The following is a 17,515-nucleotide window of genomic DNA, read 5'->3' as shown; positions in this document are numbered from 1 at the left end:
GGCGCCGCATGGTGGGGCGGACCCTGCTCTCGGGACTCTCCCATTCGCTGCCAAGAAAGGGAGGCGCGGCTGAAACTAACCAACCCCAGCACGGCCGGCTGCAGGGTACGGCGCGCCCTGGCCAATGAGCGGCCGGAGGAGAGAGGCGAGAGCGCGCGCGCCCAGCGTGTGTCCGTGCACTGGGCGCGGTTTACTGGACTCCCCCCAGCCCCGCCCCCGGATTACGGCTCCCAGCAGGCTCCGCCTCACTCCCGAGGACGTGACGCCCGGCCCGACGCGCCGGAAGTGGGTCCCGGCGACATGACGTCGTTTGCGCGCGACGCCGCCCCTCCGACGGCTGGGTGAAGGTGACGGGGCGGAGCGCGCGGCCCAGACGGACCCGATCCCCGGCCTCGCCCGCCATGGCCGCGCGGCAGCTGCTGACCCCTCGCGGAGCTGCCGCCTTGCGCCGCTTCTCCGCCGCGGCCGGCGCGGTGAGTGGGGGGCGGGGCCTGGGGCCTTCTTCTCCCCGCCCTCCCCGCCCCCGGCGATGACTCTGGAGCCGAGTGACGCCGGCTCCGCCCCTCCCCCCGGGACACCCCTCCCCCCGCCCCAGGGCCGGGCCGGGCCGGGCCGGGGCCGCAGCTGGGCAGCGGCTTGGCCTCAGCCTTCCCTCTGGGCCCGAGCCTGCCCCCCCTACCCCGCATTGTCCCTCCTCTGCCCCCGCGCAGGGCCTCCCCGCTGGGGGCCAGGGCAGCGCTGGGTAGGACTGGGGTAGTGCTGGGGGGTGGGTGGTCCCAGGTTAATGCCTGGCCATGAGGGAGAGGTGCTGCTTGCTGTGGGGCTGGTACCAAGTCACCTTGGCCATGTGCTTTCTGCAGACAGCTCCTAAGAAAACCCAGTTTGGCTCTTTGAAGGACGAGGACCGGATCTTCACGAATCTCTACGGACGCCATGACTGGAGGTGAGAGCCAAGCTGCACAGCCTACAGTATGACTCCTCACTCCTGGACCGTGCGATACTGCCCTCTACTTCTACTCTGATTACAGCTGGACTGTGGACCAGTGGGCACTGGGAGCCCTGTGGTGGGTGGGAAGAGATCCTATGTTCTGGTCACCCCCTACTCCTAGCCGTATGGCTGGATGGGTGCTGGCACCCTTCAGAGAGGAAAAGCCCCATGTCCCATTCTCCAGCCTCCTGAGCCTGCTGGGCCCCCTCCTCCTCCCTGGAGGTGAATTGGAGCTGGCACCTCCTAGAGGTGAAAGACCCTGCACGTTTCCCACCAATTCCCCTGCCCTGGGATTACAGTCAACGCCCCCTGGATGGGAAAGGTCTTGCATTCCATTCCCCAACCCTGAGCCTGCCAGTCCCCCTTCCCTGTCCTGGGGCTGGGTTGGAGCTGGTGCCCCATGGAGGTAAAAGAGCCTGCATCTGTTTGGTTTGTGCTCTAGGTTTGGTACTACTGATCCCCATAATGTAGCCAGCTACTTTGCCTTCTCTCTTGTCCAGGCTGAAGGGGGCTCTGAGCCGGGGTGACTGGTACAAAACGAAGGAGATCCTACTGAAGGGGATCGACTGGATCTTGAATGAGATCAAGACCTCGGGCCTGCGAGGTCGGGGCGGGGCTGGCTTCCCCACAGGCCTCAAATGGAGCTTCATGAACAAGCCTTCAGATGGCAGGTGGGTGGGGCAGGGCTGCTACTGTTGAGCCCGCTGCAGCATGGGATGGACAATGGCCCAGAGCGATACAGCTCCTTCTCCTAGTCTGAAACATCGCTGTGGGGCAGGGCTTGTGGGGTGGGCAGTGCTCGGGCCTGCATAGAACCTAGACATCCTGGCTGCAAGCTCCCCGCTCTAACAAGCGTTCCTGGAGTACCTCCACCCCGGGGGCAGTCCCATTGCAGGGCATGGGGCTGCTGAGCTGCAGTGTGTCTGGGCCCCGTTGGCTCCCTAGGGTGGGGACAGCTGGCAGTACTGACCAAACGGGCTTTGCTCGCTGGCAGCAAGGTGGTGGAGCCGGGTCTGCTGTGGGATGGTAGCTCACGCAGGGAGGGCTGCTGCGGTCGGTTCGACGGGGTCTGTGTTCCAGGCCCAAGTACCTGGTGGTGAATGCAGATGAAGGGGAGCCAGGCACCTGTAAGGACCGCGAGATCATGCGCCATGACCCACACAAGCTGGTGGAGGGCTGCCTGGTGGCAGGGCGCTCCATGGGGGCCCGGGCTGCCTACATCTACATCCGTGGGGAGTTCTACAATGAAGCCTCCAACCTGCAGGTAAGCAGGAGCTATATGGGGAGCAGGTGCACTAACCCATAGAGCCTGGGGAGTTGTGGGGTGGGGCAGCAGCCACCACTTTGACCCATTTGCCCATGTGGCACAGAGAGCAGGGCTGCGGGTGTCACGGCAGGAGCAGCTGTACCGACTGGTCTCTCTACAGGGCACAGAGGGCAAGGCAAGCCAGGGAGCCAGGCCAGGTGGGTGTGGAGCAGCAGGGCCGGGGGAGCAGCTGTGCTGACCTGTCTCCCTGCAGGTGGCGATCCGTGAGGCCTATGAGGCCGGCCTGCTGGGCAAAGATGCCTGCAACTCAGGCTACGACTTCGATGTGTTTGTGGTGAGAGGCGCTGGGGCCTACATCTGTGGGGAGGAGACAGCGCTGATTGAATCCATTGAGGGCAAGCAGGGCAAGCCACGCCTCAAACCACCCTTCCCGGCTGACGTTGGTACGACCCACCGGGGAACTGTGCTGTTGGGGGGAGATGGGGGGTGCCTTAGTGGGGGTTCGCTTGCCCTCTTTAGGGTACTGAGGGATTGTGGGGTGTTCTAGCTGGGTCCCGCTGTCCTGCTGCTTGTGGGGCAGGGGGGTCACGTTGTTTTGGAGCACTGGGACCCCCAGCCTGCTCTGCGTCCATGTCACTGCTCTCTCCTTCCCCAGGCGTGTTCGGCTGCCCCACTACCGTGGCCAATGTGGAGACGGTGGCTGTGGCGCCCACCATCTGCCGGCGTGGGGGGGCCTGGTTTGCCAGCTTCGGGCGCGAGCGCAACTCGGGCACCAAGCTCTTCAACATCTCTGGGCACGTGAACACGCCCTGCACCGTGGAGGAGGAGATGTCGGTGCCGCTCAAGGAGCTGATCGAGAAGCATGCAGGTGAGATGCCAAACCCCAGTCCTCCCCTGACTGCTGGGTGAGCAACAGGGCTGGACACCCGCCCGTCCCCCCTTCCCCTCTTAGGCCACTTTGTCTCAGGGCTGCCCCACAGGTCTAGCTCCAGCTGTGGCGGCTGTGGGTAGCTCACCCTACAGAAGTAGGCAGGTGTGTGGGGGGAGTGATGGGGGAGACAAGTGCTGGCCTGCTAACCCTGCTTGTGGCCTGTGCGCAGGGGCTGATCCGTCACTTCCACCCAGAGCCTGGAGTAGCAGGTGGCACTAGGAGGAGGCTTGGGCGGAAGGAAGGGGACAGCACTGGGCATCATGGATCTGGTTTGCCATGGGGAGGGGGAAGTGCTAGGCCTGACCCTGCCCCCTCTGTGCACAGGAGGTGTGCGTGGTGGCTGGGACAACCTCTTGGCGGTGATCCCAGGAGGCTCCTCCACCCCCCTCATCCCCAAGTCAGTGTGTGAGACGGTGCCCATGGACTTCGACGGGCTGGTGCAGGCGCAGACTGGGCTTGGCACAGCTGCCGTCATCGTCATGGACAAATCGGTAAGGCCTTGGCCTGCCGGTGGCACGCTCTCTTCCCCCCTTGCCCCCCCGCCCCCGCAGTGTGGCACTCACCCTCTCTTCCTTCCCCAGACAGACATTGTCCGAGCCATCGCCCGCCTCATTGAGTTCTACAAGCACGAAAGCTGTGGGCAGTGCACCCCCTGCAGGGAGGGTGAGTGCTGGGAGCTGGGCTGCTGCTGATCTGGGTATGACTGGGGGAGATATGCCAGACTGCCCATTGGTGGGATCGGAGTTGGTGGTGGGGGAGGATGCTGGGAGAGCTGGGGTCACTGGGTGTGGTGGGGAGGATGCTGGGCTGGCTGGGGTCACTGGGGTTAGGATGGGGCAGGGAGGATGTCTGACTAGCTGGGACCATGGGTGGAGTTGGGGTGAGGATGCTGGACTGGCTGGATCTGTGGGTGTTGGGGGTGGGGGATGCCCAACTGTCAGGGCCTATGGGTGGGATCGGGGGAGGGCAGTTCTGCTGATGCAGCCTCGCACCCCACCCCAGGTGTGGATTGGATGAACAAGGTGATGTGGCGGTTCGTGCAAGGCAATGCGCAGGCAGCTGAGATCGACGCGCTCTGGGAGATCAGCAAGCAGATTGAGGGCCATACCATATGCGCCCTGGGCGATGGGGCCGCCTGGCCTGTGCAGGTAGCGGGCGGCTGGGCACCAGGGCAGGGGTGGCCTGGCAGAGGGAGGGGGTGTGGGTAGGTGGTGGGTGTGTGCATAAACTAGCCTGACACAAGGGCTGTGTGTGTGTGTGTGTGAGAGAGAGGCTCCTGCAGATGGGGGGGGGGGGTACATCTGGGGGCTACTCTGCGTGTGGTGAGGGGTGGATGGCAGATGCAGGGGGGGGGGTGCTACCTTGCCAGCCCTGCACACTCATTCCTTGCTTGCAGGGGCTGATCCGTCACTTTCGCCCAGAGCTGGAGCAGCGGATGCGGCGTCATGAGGAGACCCAGGCTCGGCAAGCGTCCGCGTGAGGGCTGGGTGCCCGGTGATGGAGGGGGCTGGATCCCGCCTCTCTGTGTGTGGTCAGCGCCCCTCCCCCATGACAGCAGGTGGGAGGGGCTGAGCACTTGATCCGCATGGGGGCAGCCCTCGGTGCCTCTGGGTGTTGATAGGTTTCTCTGGCATGTGCGGGGCGGGTGACTTACCTGTGTGTATATTGGGGTTCCTCTTGCATGAGGGGGAGACCCCCTGGCTGTGCTGTCTCCTCACCTGCCCACTGGGTGAGCTCCTCAATAAATGTGCTGTGGTGGCAGCTGGTATCTCCTTCCTGTGTGAATGCGCATCTGTGTAACACTAGGGAGCAGCTGGGCACGGAGCCCCAGGCTGCTGTCCCTCGCATGGGGCCCCCTCTCTTCCAGAAGAGGGGCGGGTTGGGTTCCATGTGTGGCGATCTGGCTTATTTTTGGGGGTGATCTGGTACCAGTTGAGCTCTGCTTGGGTCTAATTTGAAAGCCTGACCTGACACTTCCCCGAGCCTGAGCCAGTGCTGCTGCTGCCTCCGCATCCTCAGGGCTTCCTGCCTCAGGCCCCTGCGATCTGTCTGGGCCGCCTCTTGCCTGGGAACTTGGAGGTGCCGCGACTCGTTGGCATGCTCACTCTGCAGCACAGGCCGTGTGGCTGGGCAGCAGTGACTGGCAAGAGACTAGCAGGTGGCTGCTGCTGTGCCAACCCCAAGGGCATCAGGTGGTCAGATCGGACCGGAGCCCACGGGGTTGGGCTGTTTTCTGACCTCACTTCACCGAAACTGGCCCCTAGTGAACGGGGGGGGGGGTTTGCGGAGCGGTGCTGTGGGAGTGGGGGAGAGCATGGGCAGTGGGCGGCGAGGACTGGCCTCAGAGAGCCTGGCCAGGGCCCACATGTGGGTGGAAGAGTGGCCCTGTGGGAGGGGGCCACGCTGGGGCACCAGGGGTTCCTCCAGTCCCTGTTGCTGGCAGGGGTGGGGTAAAGGGGGGGGGCTGTTCATGAGTTCCTGTTGGTGTTTCCCACAGGGGCAGGAGCTGAGGCCCAGCAGGGGGCAGCACTTGGCCCTGGGCCACTGCTTCCCCCCCCCAGCACTGAGGTGGCACACTGAACTCAGGGAGGTTTGTTTATGCGTAGGCCCCACATGAAATACAGCAGGCTCCAGCATCACGGCTCACGCAGGTCTCACCAGTATCCCCCCTCCTGACACCATGTAACTCTTCTCCCCCGCAGCATTATCAGGGGCTGGGGATTCCCTCCTGGGGTCACCCCCTCAGCGCTGTCCCATGGTTCTGGGGCAGGCATGCCCAGCCTGCTCCTCTTGTTCTTTCTGCCCTTGAGGTGAGGGGACGCCTCACCCAGCCTGCCCCGCTGGCTCTCTCTGCCTCCAGGGGGACCTCACCCAGACCAGCCAGCTGGCTCTCTCCATGCTGCGGGGTGGGGCAGTCCATAGCGCAGGTGGGCTGGGGGCTCAGCGGGGGCTGGGTGGGCGTGTTCTCCGGCGGTAGGCGCTGGGCGCCAGCAGCTCCAGCGTGAGGTCCGTGATGATGGCTGTCAGCCCCCACACCCGGTAGCGGCTGTTGAGGAAGATGGGCAGCGTGTGGCTGTAACGACCCTGGTGGCGGAAGTGGGTGTAACCGTGGTTCTGGGCCTGCAGCAGATGAGACAGAGGGATGGTGAAAACATCCTCGACCTGGGGGCGGAGAGAGACACAAACAGCATGTTGGTGTTGCGCTGCCCGGCAGGGCCCCTTACCCCCGTGCCTAGCCCTCGGCCCCCGGGCTGGGCTAGGGAAGCAGCACACCCGAGTGCCCTACGGGGGGCTGTGTTCCATGGCCCCAGCACACAGCACCTCCTACAGTAGAGTAGGGCCCGGGAGAGGAGCAGCTGGGACCACGGCTGCTCCCTCCTTGACAAGCCTCCCTCCCCACTAGGGGAGTGTATTCTCGAGCACAGATACTCCTGCAGCATGACAGCATCTTGCTGTTCCTTCCCCCCCACAGGAGCTGCAGGCTGGGCAGGGCTCATCCCCTGTCCCCCTGGGAGCTCCCCACTGGGCCATTCCCCTCTGGAGCTGATGGAGGCCTTTTCAGGGTGACCTCTAGGAACTGTGCTCAGCCCTCTGCTGCTCAGCTTTATGAGGGATGGCTGGTGGCAAAGCAGGCAGGCGGCACAAAGGCGACCTCTACCTTCTTAAAACCCCGCGGTAGCGAGCCTCAGAGCCATATAGACGTGGCTTGGGCTGGAGCTTCAGAGCCCACCCCCCTGCCCCGGCTTCAGGCCTCGAACCCACACGCCTACACGGCTGTTTTCAGAGCTCCAGCACAAGCCCAGGGCTGTAGAGCCGGGCTCACTACCGGCTGCAAGTTTTAAAATGCAGCGTAGACATCCCCAAAGGTGGCAGGGACGCATCAGACCTGGCCCCTGGGTAAACCTGGCCCCTTCCATCCTGCCTAGTGCCAGCTCCTGTGGCTGAGAATGGAGCCTGCAGGTCAGGCTGAAGGGTAGGGCTGTCCTTGGCAAGCTGGGACCCTGAGTAGCCCCCAGGGGTCCTGGTGGCTGAGAGGTGAATGCAGTCCTTGGTGTACAAGTGGAGACAGAGAGCAGGGGAGGGGGAGGGCCCACCACGGATTACCGCATCCAGTGCTGGGATTGGCCTTGCCCAGAGAACACCATCTCACGGCTCTGTCCAGGAGGTGTCATGCATCCATGGGATCGGTGCTGCACCCCAACTTTGAGAGTTGCTTAGAGGAGCCCTTCAGTGTGCCAACCCCCCAAGGGGTCCCACTCTTCCTCTCAGGCCTCTGAGAGTGAGCCACTAGGTTCCATCCCTCCTGCTCCACCCCATGAGCTCTGCCCAGTGCATCCCACTGAGCCAGGCCCCTGCTCAGAGACTTGTACACTCTTCGGGGACTAATGCACCCCAGCCAGTGTTTGCAGTGACACCAGGCAGCCTTTCCCACACACAGCAGGGTTTATTAGTCAGCTGGAACCAGTCTGGGGAGGGTCTTAGGGCAGCAGAGAGAAATAAAGGTTAAGACACTGTCCATCTGGCCAAGCCAGTGCCATCTACCAGCCAAGCTGCTTGGCCTCCATTTCAGGCTCCGTCTGTCCCATTCTCAGATGAGCATGCTGTCTCTCTCAAATGCCCTCTCCTATCCCTTTCTGGCTTCTCTGTCATCGGTTCTCGAGCTGGCCTAGGCTCTGCTTCCCTGCCGTGAGGTGGAGGGAACCTCCTTCCTCATATCTCCTGGTTGCTATGTGTGCGTGTTCTCGTCACTGTGGCTTCCTATCATCTTTTTTGGCTTAGGCATTGATATGGCTCAGTTTCAGCAGGTTCTAGCTAGTTCCTTGTTCGCTGCACCCCCCACAACAAAACGCCACCCACACGTCATGTCTCCTGTGCTGCCCCAGGAGCAAACTTAACTCTTCTTTCATAGCTTCCAAGGCCAGAAACGACCGTTGCCGTCATCTGGTGTGACCTCCTGTCTAACCCAAGCCAGGGAACTGCCCCAAAACAATCCGTAGAGCAGAGCTTTTAGCAGAACATCCAGTCTTGATTTAAACATTGCCAGGGATGGAGAATCCACCCTGACCCTTGGTAAATTGTTCCAATGGTTAATTACTCTCTCTGTTAAACATTTACACCTTATTTCCAGTCTGAATTTGTCTAACTTCAACTTCCAGCAATGGGATCCTGTTAGACCTTTCTCTGCTAGACTGAAGAGCCCATTATTAACTATTTGTTTCCCATGTACGTACTTATGGACTCCGATTGAGTTGCCCCTTAATCTTCTCTTTAAGATAAACAGACTGAGCACCTTGAGTCTATCACTATAGGGCAGGTAATCATTTTCATAGATCTTCCCTGAACCCTCTCCAATGTATCTTGAACTGTGGGCTCCAGGACTGGACACAGCAGTGGTCACACCAGCAGCAACTACAGGGTAATGTAACCTCCCTTTCTCTACTCATGATTAGGCAGCATCACATTAGCTCTTTTGGCCTCACCGTCACACTGGGAGCTCATGTTCAGCTAACTACCCATGACTCCCAAAATCTTTTTCAGAGTCACTGCTTCTGAGGATACAGTCCCTCACCCTGTAAATACAACCTACCTTTTTTGTCCCTAGATGTATACATTTACCCATACTCAAATACATAGTTTGCTTGTGCCCAGTTTCCCCAGTGTTCCAGATCACGTGATATCTGTGCTCCTGTCCTCTTCATTATTTACCACTCCCTGACTTTTGTGTCATCTTCAAACTTTATCAGTGATGATTCTGTGTTTTCTTCCAGGTCACTGACAAAAGTGTTAAATAGTGCAGGGCCAAGGACCAATTCCCCTGGGACCTTGCTGGAAACGCACCTTCTCAATGCAATTTCCCATTTAAAATTTTCCACCACTGGGTGGCACTGCAAAGTATGTGGGGGAGGAACTGAGGCACACATAGCATTCATAGACCTACTACAAACAAATCCCACAGTCACAGAAGACGAAGAGGTGACTGAGTCTGGTGCATAAGGATCGCCAAAGGAGAGCATTTCTGAGAGCAGGTGACTCTGTAACTTCAGACACAGGGCTGGGATCAGACTGGAAATAAGGCACAAATGGCTAATAGGGAGAGAAAATAATGCTTGGAACAAGGTGCCCAGGAAGAGCGGATTCCCTATCATTCTTCCTTGAACTCTCAGGCCACGTTTACGCTAAGGGTGCTGCAGCAACGCTGCTGAAGCGAAGACGCTTCCTACAAGGATGGAAGGGATTTTTCCATCGCTGCAGGAACTGCACCTCTCTGAGAAGCAGCAGCTAGGTCCTCCGAAGCGTTCTTCTGTCGACCTAGCCCTCTCCGCTCCAGGGGCTAGGCTGGTGCAGCTATAGCGCTCGGGGCGGATGGAGAATTTTTCACACCCCTGAGAGCCGTAGCCGGCTCACCCTAACATTTAAGTGTAGACCAGCAGGCCTCAGGGTCTCTTTGCAGGAGATGGGCTCTCCCCCAAGCCAGGACACTACTGCCCGAGTGGGTTACTAGGTGGGGGGCTCCAGTTGCTGCAGGAGGGGAGCTGCTGAGCAGGGCAGGGGAGGGGTCCCCCAGCAAGGGGCACTGGGGTGGTCTTGGGTTACTGGATTGGGGCAGGAACTCAGCCAGGGTGATTGGGAAGGTCCACTCTGGCCAGACCATGAGTCACTCCAGGTTAGGGGAGCCTGATGCGGGCAGCCAGGTCCATGGTGACACTGGTCCCAGCTGCCCATAGGCCAGGGGCTCTGCTGATCTCCCTCCCTGCAGGAGGCCAGCACGCTAACCAGGCTGGGGTGCCACCCTCTGGCCAGGGACCCAAAGGATGTGGGGGGCCCTGCACGTGCTAAGGGCAGCCGCAAACAGCACAGCCATGGCGGGGTGGGGAATGCGTGGGGCTCACCTCTTGTGGGTTGGGGCTCAGACGCACACACTCCAAGGGGCCCAGATGTGCCAGGACGGGAGCTACAGTCAGTCCCCTCTGGAAGGAAACCAGAGTGAGACCTCACTGACACTGGCTTCCCTAGGAACCTCTCCCCATCCCAGGACCCACCTTTCCCTCACAGAGGTATCCCCTGCCCGCAGGACCCACCTCCACCTTGTAGCACCGCCCCCCCGCAATCCTCCCTAAGAGGCCCCTTGGCCTCACAACACTGCTGCAACAGAACCCACCCCTATTGGGAGAGCCCCCATGGACCCTCCACGTTGCAGTGCCACCCTCCTCCTCAGAGAGACCCCCCCCATGGACCCTCCTCCTGACAGCACTGTCCCCCAGAATCTCCCTCTCCTCAGAGAGGGCCCCCTCCGATAGCCTCTCTGCCTCACCACCCCCACACCATGGGACACACCCTGCCTCAGAGGTATCCTCCCTGCCAGCCTTCCACCTTAGGATCTCCCTCCTCTGAGACCCCCCCATGGCCCACTACCTCACAGCGCCCCCACCCCAGGACACACCCCACCTCAGAGAGAGACACCCCCAATGGGACATCCCCACCTTACAGTGCACCGCCCCCCCATAGGACCCTTCCCTGTCACACAGTACACACACCCCAAAAGACCCCTTCAACAGGACCCTCCTGCCTCACAGCACCTCCCCTCACATTGCCACGCGCAGTGGACCCCAGCCTCAAGAGGATCCCAACTCACATGGCTGCCCCCCATGGGACCCTGCTCCAGAGCAACACCCCACCCTTCATGCTGCTCCTCCCACATGATCCCACCCCAGAAAAATCCGCCCTGCCCCAAAGTGATCCCCCCCACCCCAGGACTCTGCCCCAGAGAGACCCCCCCCCTTCCCTCACACTACCCTACCCCAGAGAGATCCTCCCGCCCTTCTCTCACACTGCCCTGCCCCAGAGATTCCCTAACACTGCTAGGGGAGTGGAGTGGTGTTACCCCAGTGGGTAGGGGTCTCATGACCCCCCAGACGCTCTCAGCCCCCAAGTGCAGGCCCAGCTCTTCCTGAGTCTCCCTCAGCGCTGTGGCAATCACATCCTGGTCGGAGCTGTCGCGTTTGCCGCCCGGGAAACTGCAAGAAGAAAACCAGAGTCTCCTTAGAGGGGAGGCAAGACCCATTGCCTCAGGCGCTGTGGCAGGCAGAAGGGGCATCTTCCACCCTGGCACCAGATGCTCAGGAACTGGCCAAAGGGGCATAGACTTATTACAGGACCACAGAGAAGAGCTTCCATTAACTATTGAACAACAGAGGGGTGGAGGGGCAGCGGCAGAGCTGTGCGTGAGGAGAGCCCAGGGCTGGGATAGCAGGGGACTGTGAGGTGGGACTGAGTTGCACTGGGAGGTGGGGAGCCCTGGGCTGAGATAATGGGGCTGTGGGTCAGGATTGAGGGGCACCGGCAGAGCTGTGTGGGGGTAGCTCTGGGCTGAGATAACAGGGGGGTGTAGGCTGGGATTCAGGGGCACCGGTAGGGTTGTAGACGGGGGTGGGAGGGAGCCCAAGGCTGTGATAGCAGGAGGTGCAGGCTGGGATTGAGGGGCACCGGCAGAGCTGTGGAGGGGTGCGGGGAGCCCAGGGCTGGGATAGCCGGGGCTGTGGGTTGGGATTGAGGGGCACCAGCAGAGCTGTGGGAGGGGGGTAGCCCAAAGCTGGGATAGCAGGGGGTGCAGGCTGGGATTGAGGGGCACCGGCAGAGCTGTGGGAGGGGGGTAGCCCAAAGCTGGGATAGCAGGGGGTGCAGGCTGGGATTGAGGGGCACCGGCAGAGCTGTGGGAGGGGGGTAGCCCAAAGCTGGGATAGCAGGGGGTGCAGGCTGGGATTGAGGGGCACTGGCAGAGCTGTGGGCGCAGTGAAGGTAGGCTTGGGGAGCAGGGCTGCAGGGCACTCAGTGCGTCGAGGGCCGTGGTACCTGACATCTCCCTTGTGCTGGCCCGTCAGCGTGCTGGAGCGCAGCGTGTACAGCAGTGCCGGGTACCCGCCCACAGAACACAGCGTCACCAGGACAGCCGCTGCCACTGCCTCCTGCCGGTAGCGTCTGGTGGAGGCCTCCAGCAGCCCTCGGCACCGCTGCTCATTCTCCCGGGACAGGTACTCCCCTGCAGAGCCGCCTGCCCTCCTGGCACCAAGTGTGGGGCGGGCGCCCAGGCGGAGGTGGTGCAGGGCAGGGAACATCACACCCTGCGGAGAGAGCGAGAGGACAGCACAACTGAGGCCAGCTGCCCTTCACCGAGCCACGGCCACGTCAGCTCGCAGGGCAGAACTCACTGGGTGGAGCAAGGGGGCTGGAGGCCAGAGGCTCCATCTCGGTGGCAGTGAGGCTGGGTGGCCTGCCCTGAAGGAAGAGTGGGACCCCCTGGAGGCCTGGTGCACTGAAGGGTTCCAAGCACTGTTTAAAAACTGGGGCCTAGCACCGATCCTGTGGATCTGTGGCAAATGAGTTCAAGTACTGTGGAGCCTGGAGTGGGTAGGTGGCTGGACAGTGGGTTCCAACACTCACAGGGGGGTGCCAGATAGCAGGTCTGTGCTCTGGGTGCGTGCCTAGGGACCCTGAGATTGGGCAGTAGCTGGACTCTGTTCAGGCTCCAGGTGTTTGAAATACCCCAGAGATCCAGAGCACAAAGGCTTGGATTCCATCTCACAGCAGCCCTAGCAGAACCCTTCCACCACCATGCCCACTCACCCATCCCCTTCACCAACATGCACCTCTACCCTCATCCCCACCCACCATGCTTCCACTCACCCACTGCCATGCCACCCCCCACTGCTACACCCATCCACCACTCACCCATCCCCTCCACCACCATGCACCTCTACCCTCATCCCCACCCACCATGCTTCCACTCACCCACTGCCATGCCACCCCCCACTGCTACACCCATCCACCACTCACCCATCCCCTCCACCACCATGCACCTCCACCCTCATCCCCACCCACCATGCTTCCACTCACCCACTGCCATGCCACCCCCCACTGCTACACCCATCCACCACTCACCCATCCCCTCCACCACCACACTATGCCACCCCTACGAACACCCACCCCTCCACCCACTCATCCCTATGCACTCTCACCCATCTCTCCTCCCATCACTGCTATGTGCAGTCACCCATCCCTTCCTGCAGGGATGGCATGGTATTTACCAGAGGTGGTTTTTTTACCAGGTAAAATCATGGTTTTTACTACCCTGGGAAAAACTAGTTAGTCCCAATTTAAGGCATTTTAAAAACGGTTTCAGTAATGCACACCACTTTAGTTACATATTGAAAATGCGGTTCCATAAGGCAGTAGATTCAGTGATTAATTTAGGGTTGTACAAATAAAAAGTAAAACTGCACAGGGCATAATACGAATATATGTAATTAGGAATGTCGGAATGCCTGTGTCCAATTTGGTTTGGTATTTTCCTCAAGGAAATCATACAGGTCATGACTCATTTTCAATATTATACAAATATCAAAACCATCTGAGGATATGAAAATGACAGCAATGCAGAGGTGCAAGCTTGATGCATTACGCAATCAGAAGCATGCAGTGTTGCAGGCGACCAGCCTGGGTCCATCTGGCCATGCAGCATTCTGCAGCAGTAGACCAACTTTGATGCAGCGGATAGACCGAGCCTATTCCTCAGTTATGAATGGATGTATCCAAAGTTTAAAAGATTCGTTCTTTGCTTGCTGCACTTGCTGGGCACTGATGCAATTGCATCACCAGTTCTATGAAGTTAGATGGACTATCAGCATCCTTCAGATTTTCCCATCCTTTTTCTTCACAGTGGATGAAAACGTAGATTTCTTTCTGCTTTAAATGCAAGTAAATATTGCGCAACATTCAGATTTTTGCCAAGCACCCACTGCTTTGCAATATATTCTTGTTCAGCTGACGGTTTCCTTCCTGAGTGTTTTCCTGAGAAGGAGATTGATCAACATGTGTACAGGAGTAATTGCCTCAGGATGTCTCTTTTGTACTTTTGCTTTATGTGGTGCAAGATCTTCATTTATCTGCAGATCCAACCATACTTCACATGTAACAGCAACTGTTGATGTGTGTCCCTTTGGAGTGTGTCAAGTGCCACCGCAACTGGTTTCAATTGAGTGATCAAGTTCTTTGCTTCTTGGTAAATTCCTTGAGTATTAATTATACTGATCGCTCTATCTTCAAATTCTGCCTCATGAGTTCTCACAATCCTGAGATAATGTGGCCGATTTTTAACTTATGTTTCCAGGCATGTTATTTGATTGTTCCATCGTGTCACTGGGGATTCGGCATTCTTTGAACCAAGCTCCAGGCTGACAGCGATTTACAAAAATATTCTGGCAATCTACGTTTCATCAAAGCACTTAGTGTACGTTCTTGTCCAAGAAGATTGAGTCAATATGATGCACATCCATCGTCTTCCAAATCAATCATACTTTCCATCTTTTTCTTATTTTCTATCATGTCGCTCTTCACAATGCAACTGTACAGTTCATTTGCTAATGCCTTGGCTTCTCTTGCCAGTGTAGCATAGTACTGTCCAGGCTTCTTATTACATACCATATCAACCACTGACGCATGAAGCAGTCTTCCCTATTTGCACACAGTGAGCAATCCACATAGTTATGCCAGCCGTAACTGTTTTTCCATGTAATTTGTTGCATGCTTCCACCCCTCAAGCCATCAGTAACTGCATTTCACTGTTCACCTGGTACCTGCTTTTGACTGGGTGCTCGGTAGCCTGGCCGTAGGCAGCTGATCATTGCTTGAAAAGTTGGATGCTCAATAACAGAAAAGGGAATATTAGTGCTACAAAAAAAATTAGCAATTTTCCAGTCTCTCTTTTGTTTCAGTTCTGGAGTTTGTTTTTGTGATTGAAAACAACATGACACTTCCTGCTCGTTGTCTTTGGCTGACCTGGATCCAGCTTCCTTCTGAAGTACTTGGCAATGGCAATGCAGTAATATCAGTACCTTCACCCTCAGAGTCTGAGTCTAACGCTCACAGATGTTTAGCCAAAGTCAGTCGGTTCTGGGAGTCTCCTTCTCTCACTGCATTCAGCGAAAAGGTTCCCCATCTGAGATCTCAGTCGTACCACTCGCTTGTTCTTTGCAATTTCTGTAGCACTGCCTCTCTTCGCCACCTCCGCAAACTCTCTCACAATAGCCATGACTTGGGTCGAGTGGTTTTTCCACCTTTCGCTCATGCTGAAATATTTGGACTTGGAGTCACCGTGCGCGCTGAGTCCAGCGGCCGCACTCCAGCCACCCTGGCCAAGGGACAGAGGCCCGGGGTGGGCAGCTCCCGACCAACAGGAGCCAACAGGCTTCCACAGCTGCGAGTCCTGTGATGAATTTGCAGAAGGCACATAGGGAATTCTCCACACCCAGCAGGGTAGGACAGGCCCAGGTCCCTTTCTGTTGGAGGGAGCCAAGGCAACAGTGTATACAGCCCATGCACCCCCCGCCCCATGCATCCCGCTCCATCTCTCTGCACCCCCCGCCCCATGCATCCCCCTCCACCTCTCTGCACCCCCGTAACCCCCTGCACCCCCCACCCCATGCACCCCCCTCCACCTCTCTGCACCCCCTCCCCATGCACCCCCGTAACCCCCTGCTCCCCCACCCCATGCACCCCCCTCCATCTCTCTGCACCCCCGGCCCCAACTCCCAGGGGCTCGCGCGGCCGTGTCTGGCCCCACGTGCTCTGGGGTGTCCCTGGCCGCGCACAGCCGGGCACCGGGCACCGGGCCCCCGCCGCCCGCAGGGCCGAGTCTCACCAGGCAGCTCCTCGGACACCGGGGGGTCAAAGCGCCCACATTGCCCTCAACAAAGATGGCCCCTGAGCCAGCTTCTCCGACCATTAACAGACCTCCCCCGGCGACTTCCGCCCCAGAAAAACATGGCGGCAGAAGCCCCCGCCTCCCGCCGCTAACAGCCAATCAGATGACGGGAGAGCGAGCTACGGAGAAGACACGCCCCCTTTCTGGCCCCGCCCTCTGGGCTTGGATGTGGGGAGGGAGCTTGGGGGCAGTGACAGAGCCCTGAAGCACCTGACTATTTAGAGCCCCGCCCCTTTCCAGAGGGGACCCCCCGCCCACCAGCCTCTGGGAATCCCACCCCCAAACCTCTCCCCACAACCCCCCCAGAGCCCCCAGCCCTGCTGTCTGCCCTCTAAGAATCCTACCCCCAAACCCCTCCCCACAACCCCCCCAGAGCCCCCAGCCCTGCTGCCTGCCCTCTGGGAATCCCACCCCCAAATCTCTCCCCACCACCCCCCAGAGCCTCCTCACTCCCCCCCCAGCCTGCCCTCTGGGAATCCCACCCCAAACCTCTCCCCACAACCCCCCAGAGCCTCCTCACCCCCCCCCCACAGCCTGCCGTCTGGGAATCCCACCCCAAACCTCTCCCCACAACACCCCCAGAGCCCCCAGCTCTGCTGCCTGCCCTCTGGGAATCCCACCCCCAAACCCCTCCCCACAACCCCCAGCCCTGCTGCCTGCCCTCTGGGAATCCCACCCCCAAACCTCTCCCCACAACCCCCCCCAGAGCCCCCAGCCCTGCTGCCTGCCCTCTGGGAATCCTACCCCCAAACCCCTCCCCACAACCCCCCCAGAGCCGCCAGCCCAGCTGCCTGCCCTCTGGGAATCCCACCCCAAACCTCTCCCCTCACCCCCCAGCCTGCCCTCTGGGAATCCTACCCCCAAACCCCTCCCCACAAACCCCCCAGAGCCCCCAGCCCTGCTGGCTGCCCTCTGGGAATCCCACCCCCAAACTCCTCTCCACAACCCCCCAGAGCCTCCTCACCCCCCCAGCCTGCCCTCTGGGAATCCCACCCCAAACTTCTCCCCACAACCCCCCCAGAGCCCCCTCACCCCCCAGCCAGCCCTCTGGGAATCCCACCCCCAAACCCCTCCCCACAAATCCCCCAGAGCCCCCTCACCCCTGCTGCCTGCCCTCTGGGAATCCCACCCCCAAACCCCTCCCCACCACCCCCCAGAGCCTCCTCACCCCCCCCCCCCCGCAGCCTGCCCTCTGGGAATCCCACCCCAAACCTCTCCCCACAACCCCCCCAGAGCCCCCTCAGCCCCCAGCCTGCCCTCTGGGACTCCCACCCCCAAACCCCTCCCCACAAGCCTCCCAGAGACCCCCCAGCCCTGCTGCTTGCCCTCTGGGAATCCCACCCCAAACCCCTCCCTACAACCCCCCCAGAGCCTCCTCACCCCCCACCCCGCCTGCCTCTGGGAATCCTACCCCCAAACCTTTCCCCACAAACCCCCTAGAGTCCCCTCAGCCCTGCTGCCTGGTCTCCGGGAATCCCACCCCCAAACCTCTCCCCACAACCCCCTCAGAGCCCCCTCACTCTCCAGCCCTGCTGCCTGCCCTCTGGGAATCCTACCCCCAAACCTCTCCCC

At 59.9% G+C, this 17,515-nt stretch overlaps 2 protein-coding genes across 4 annotated transcripts; one reads left to right on the top strand and one right to left on the bottom strand.

Annotated features, from left to right (window-relative positions):
* The first annotated feature begins 298 nt into the window (after window positions 1-298).
* NDUFV1 (NADH:ubiquinone oxidoreductase core subunit V1) lies at window positions 299-4,959 on the top strand. The gene is made up of 10 exons (XM_077820600.1): window positions 299-473; window positions 861-943; window positions 1,489-1,659; window positions 2,069-2,252; window positions 2,509-2,698; window positions 2,911-3,123; window positions 3,511-3,677; window positions 3,768-3,849; window positions 4,189-4,334; window positions 4,583-4,959. The coding sequence occupies exons 1-10, from the start codon at window positions 402-404 to the stop codon at window positions 4,664-4,666; spliced, it is 1,392 nt and encodes a 463-aa protein (XP_077676726.1). The 5' UTR covers window positions 299-401; the 3' UTR covers window positions 4,667-4,959.
* An 809-nt stretch (window positions 4,960-5,768) lies between these two features.
* Window positions 5,769-15,964, bottom strand: NUDT8 (nudix hydrolase 8). Of its 3 annotated transcripts, XM_077820599.1 has the most exons (6): window positions 15,881-15,931; window positions 13,200-15,445; window positions 12,037-12,305; window positions 11,069-11,201; window positions 10,077-10,154; window positions 5,769-6,348 (listed from the first exon to the last, which is right to left on the bottom strand). In XM_077820599.1, the coding sequence occupies exons 3-6, from the start codon at window positions 12,297-12,299 to the stop codon at window positions 6,127-6,129; spliced, it is 696 nt and encodes a 231-aa protein (XP_077676725.1). In that variant the 5' UTR covers window positions 12,300-12,305; window positions 13,200-15,445; window positions 15,881-15,931; the 3' UTR covers window positions 5,769-6,126. The 3 variants fall into 3 exon arrangements, with proteins under 3 accessions (XP_077676725.1, XP_077676723.1, XP_077676724.1); XM_077820597.1 differs by lacking the exon at window positions 13,200-15,445 and having other exon boundaries at window positions 5,769-6,306; window positions 15,881-15,964; XM_077820598.1 differs by lacking the exon at window positions 13,200-15,445 and having other exon boundaries at window positions 15,881-15,945.
* Between the last annotated feature and the right edge of the window lie 1,551 nt (window positions 15,965-17,515).

This window comes from Eretmochelys imbricata, chromosome 6 (genome assembly GCF_965152235.1).
Source record: "Eretmochelys imbricata isolate rEreImb1 chromosome 6, rEreImb1.hap1, whole genome shotgun sequence".
Taxonomy (NCBI): domain Eukaryota; kingdom Metazoa; phylum Chordata; order Testudines; family Cheloniidae; genus Eretmochelys; species Eretmochelys imbricata.
Note: the sequence above shows the minus strand (reverse complement) of the source record. Positions and strands in the feature narration are given on the sequence as shown.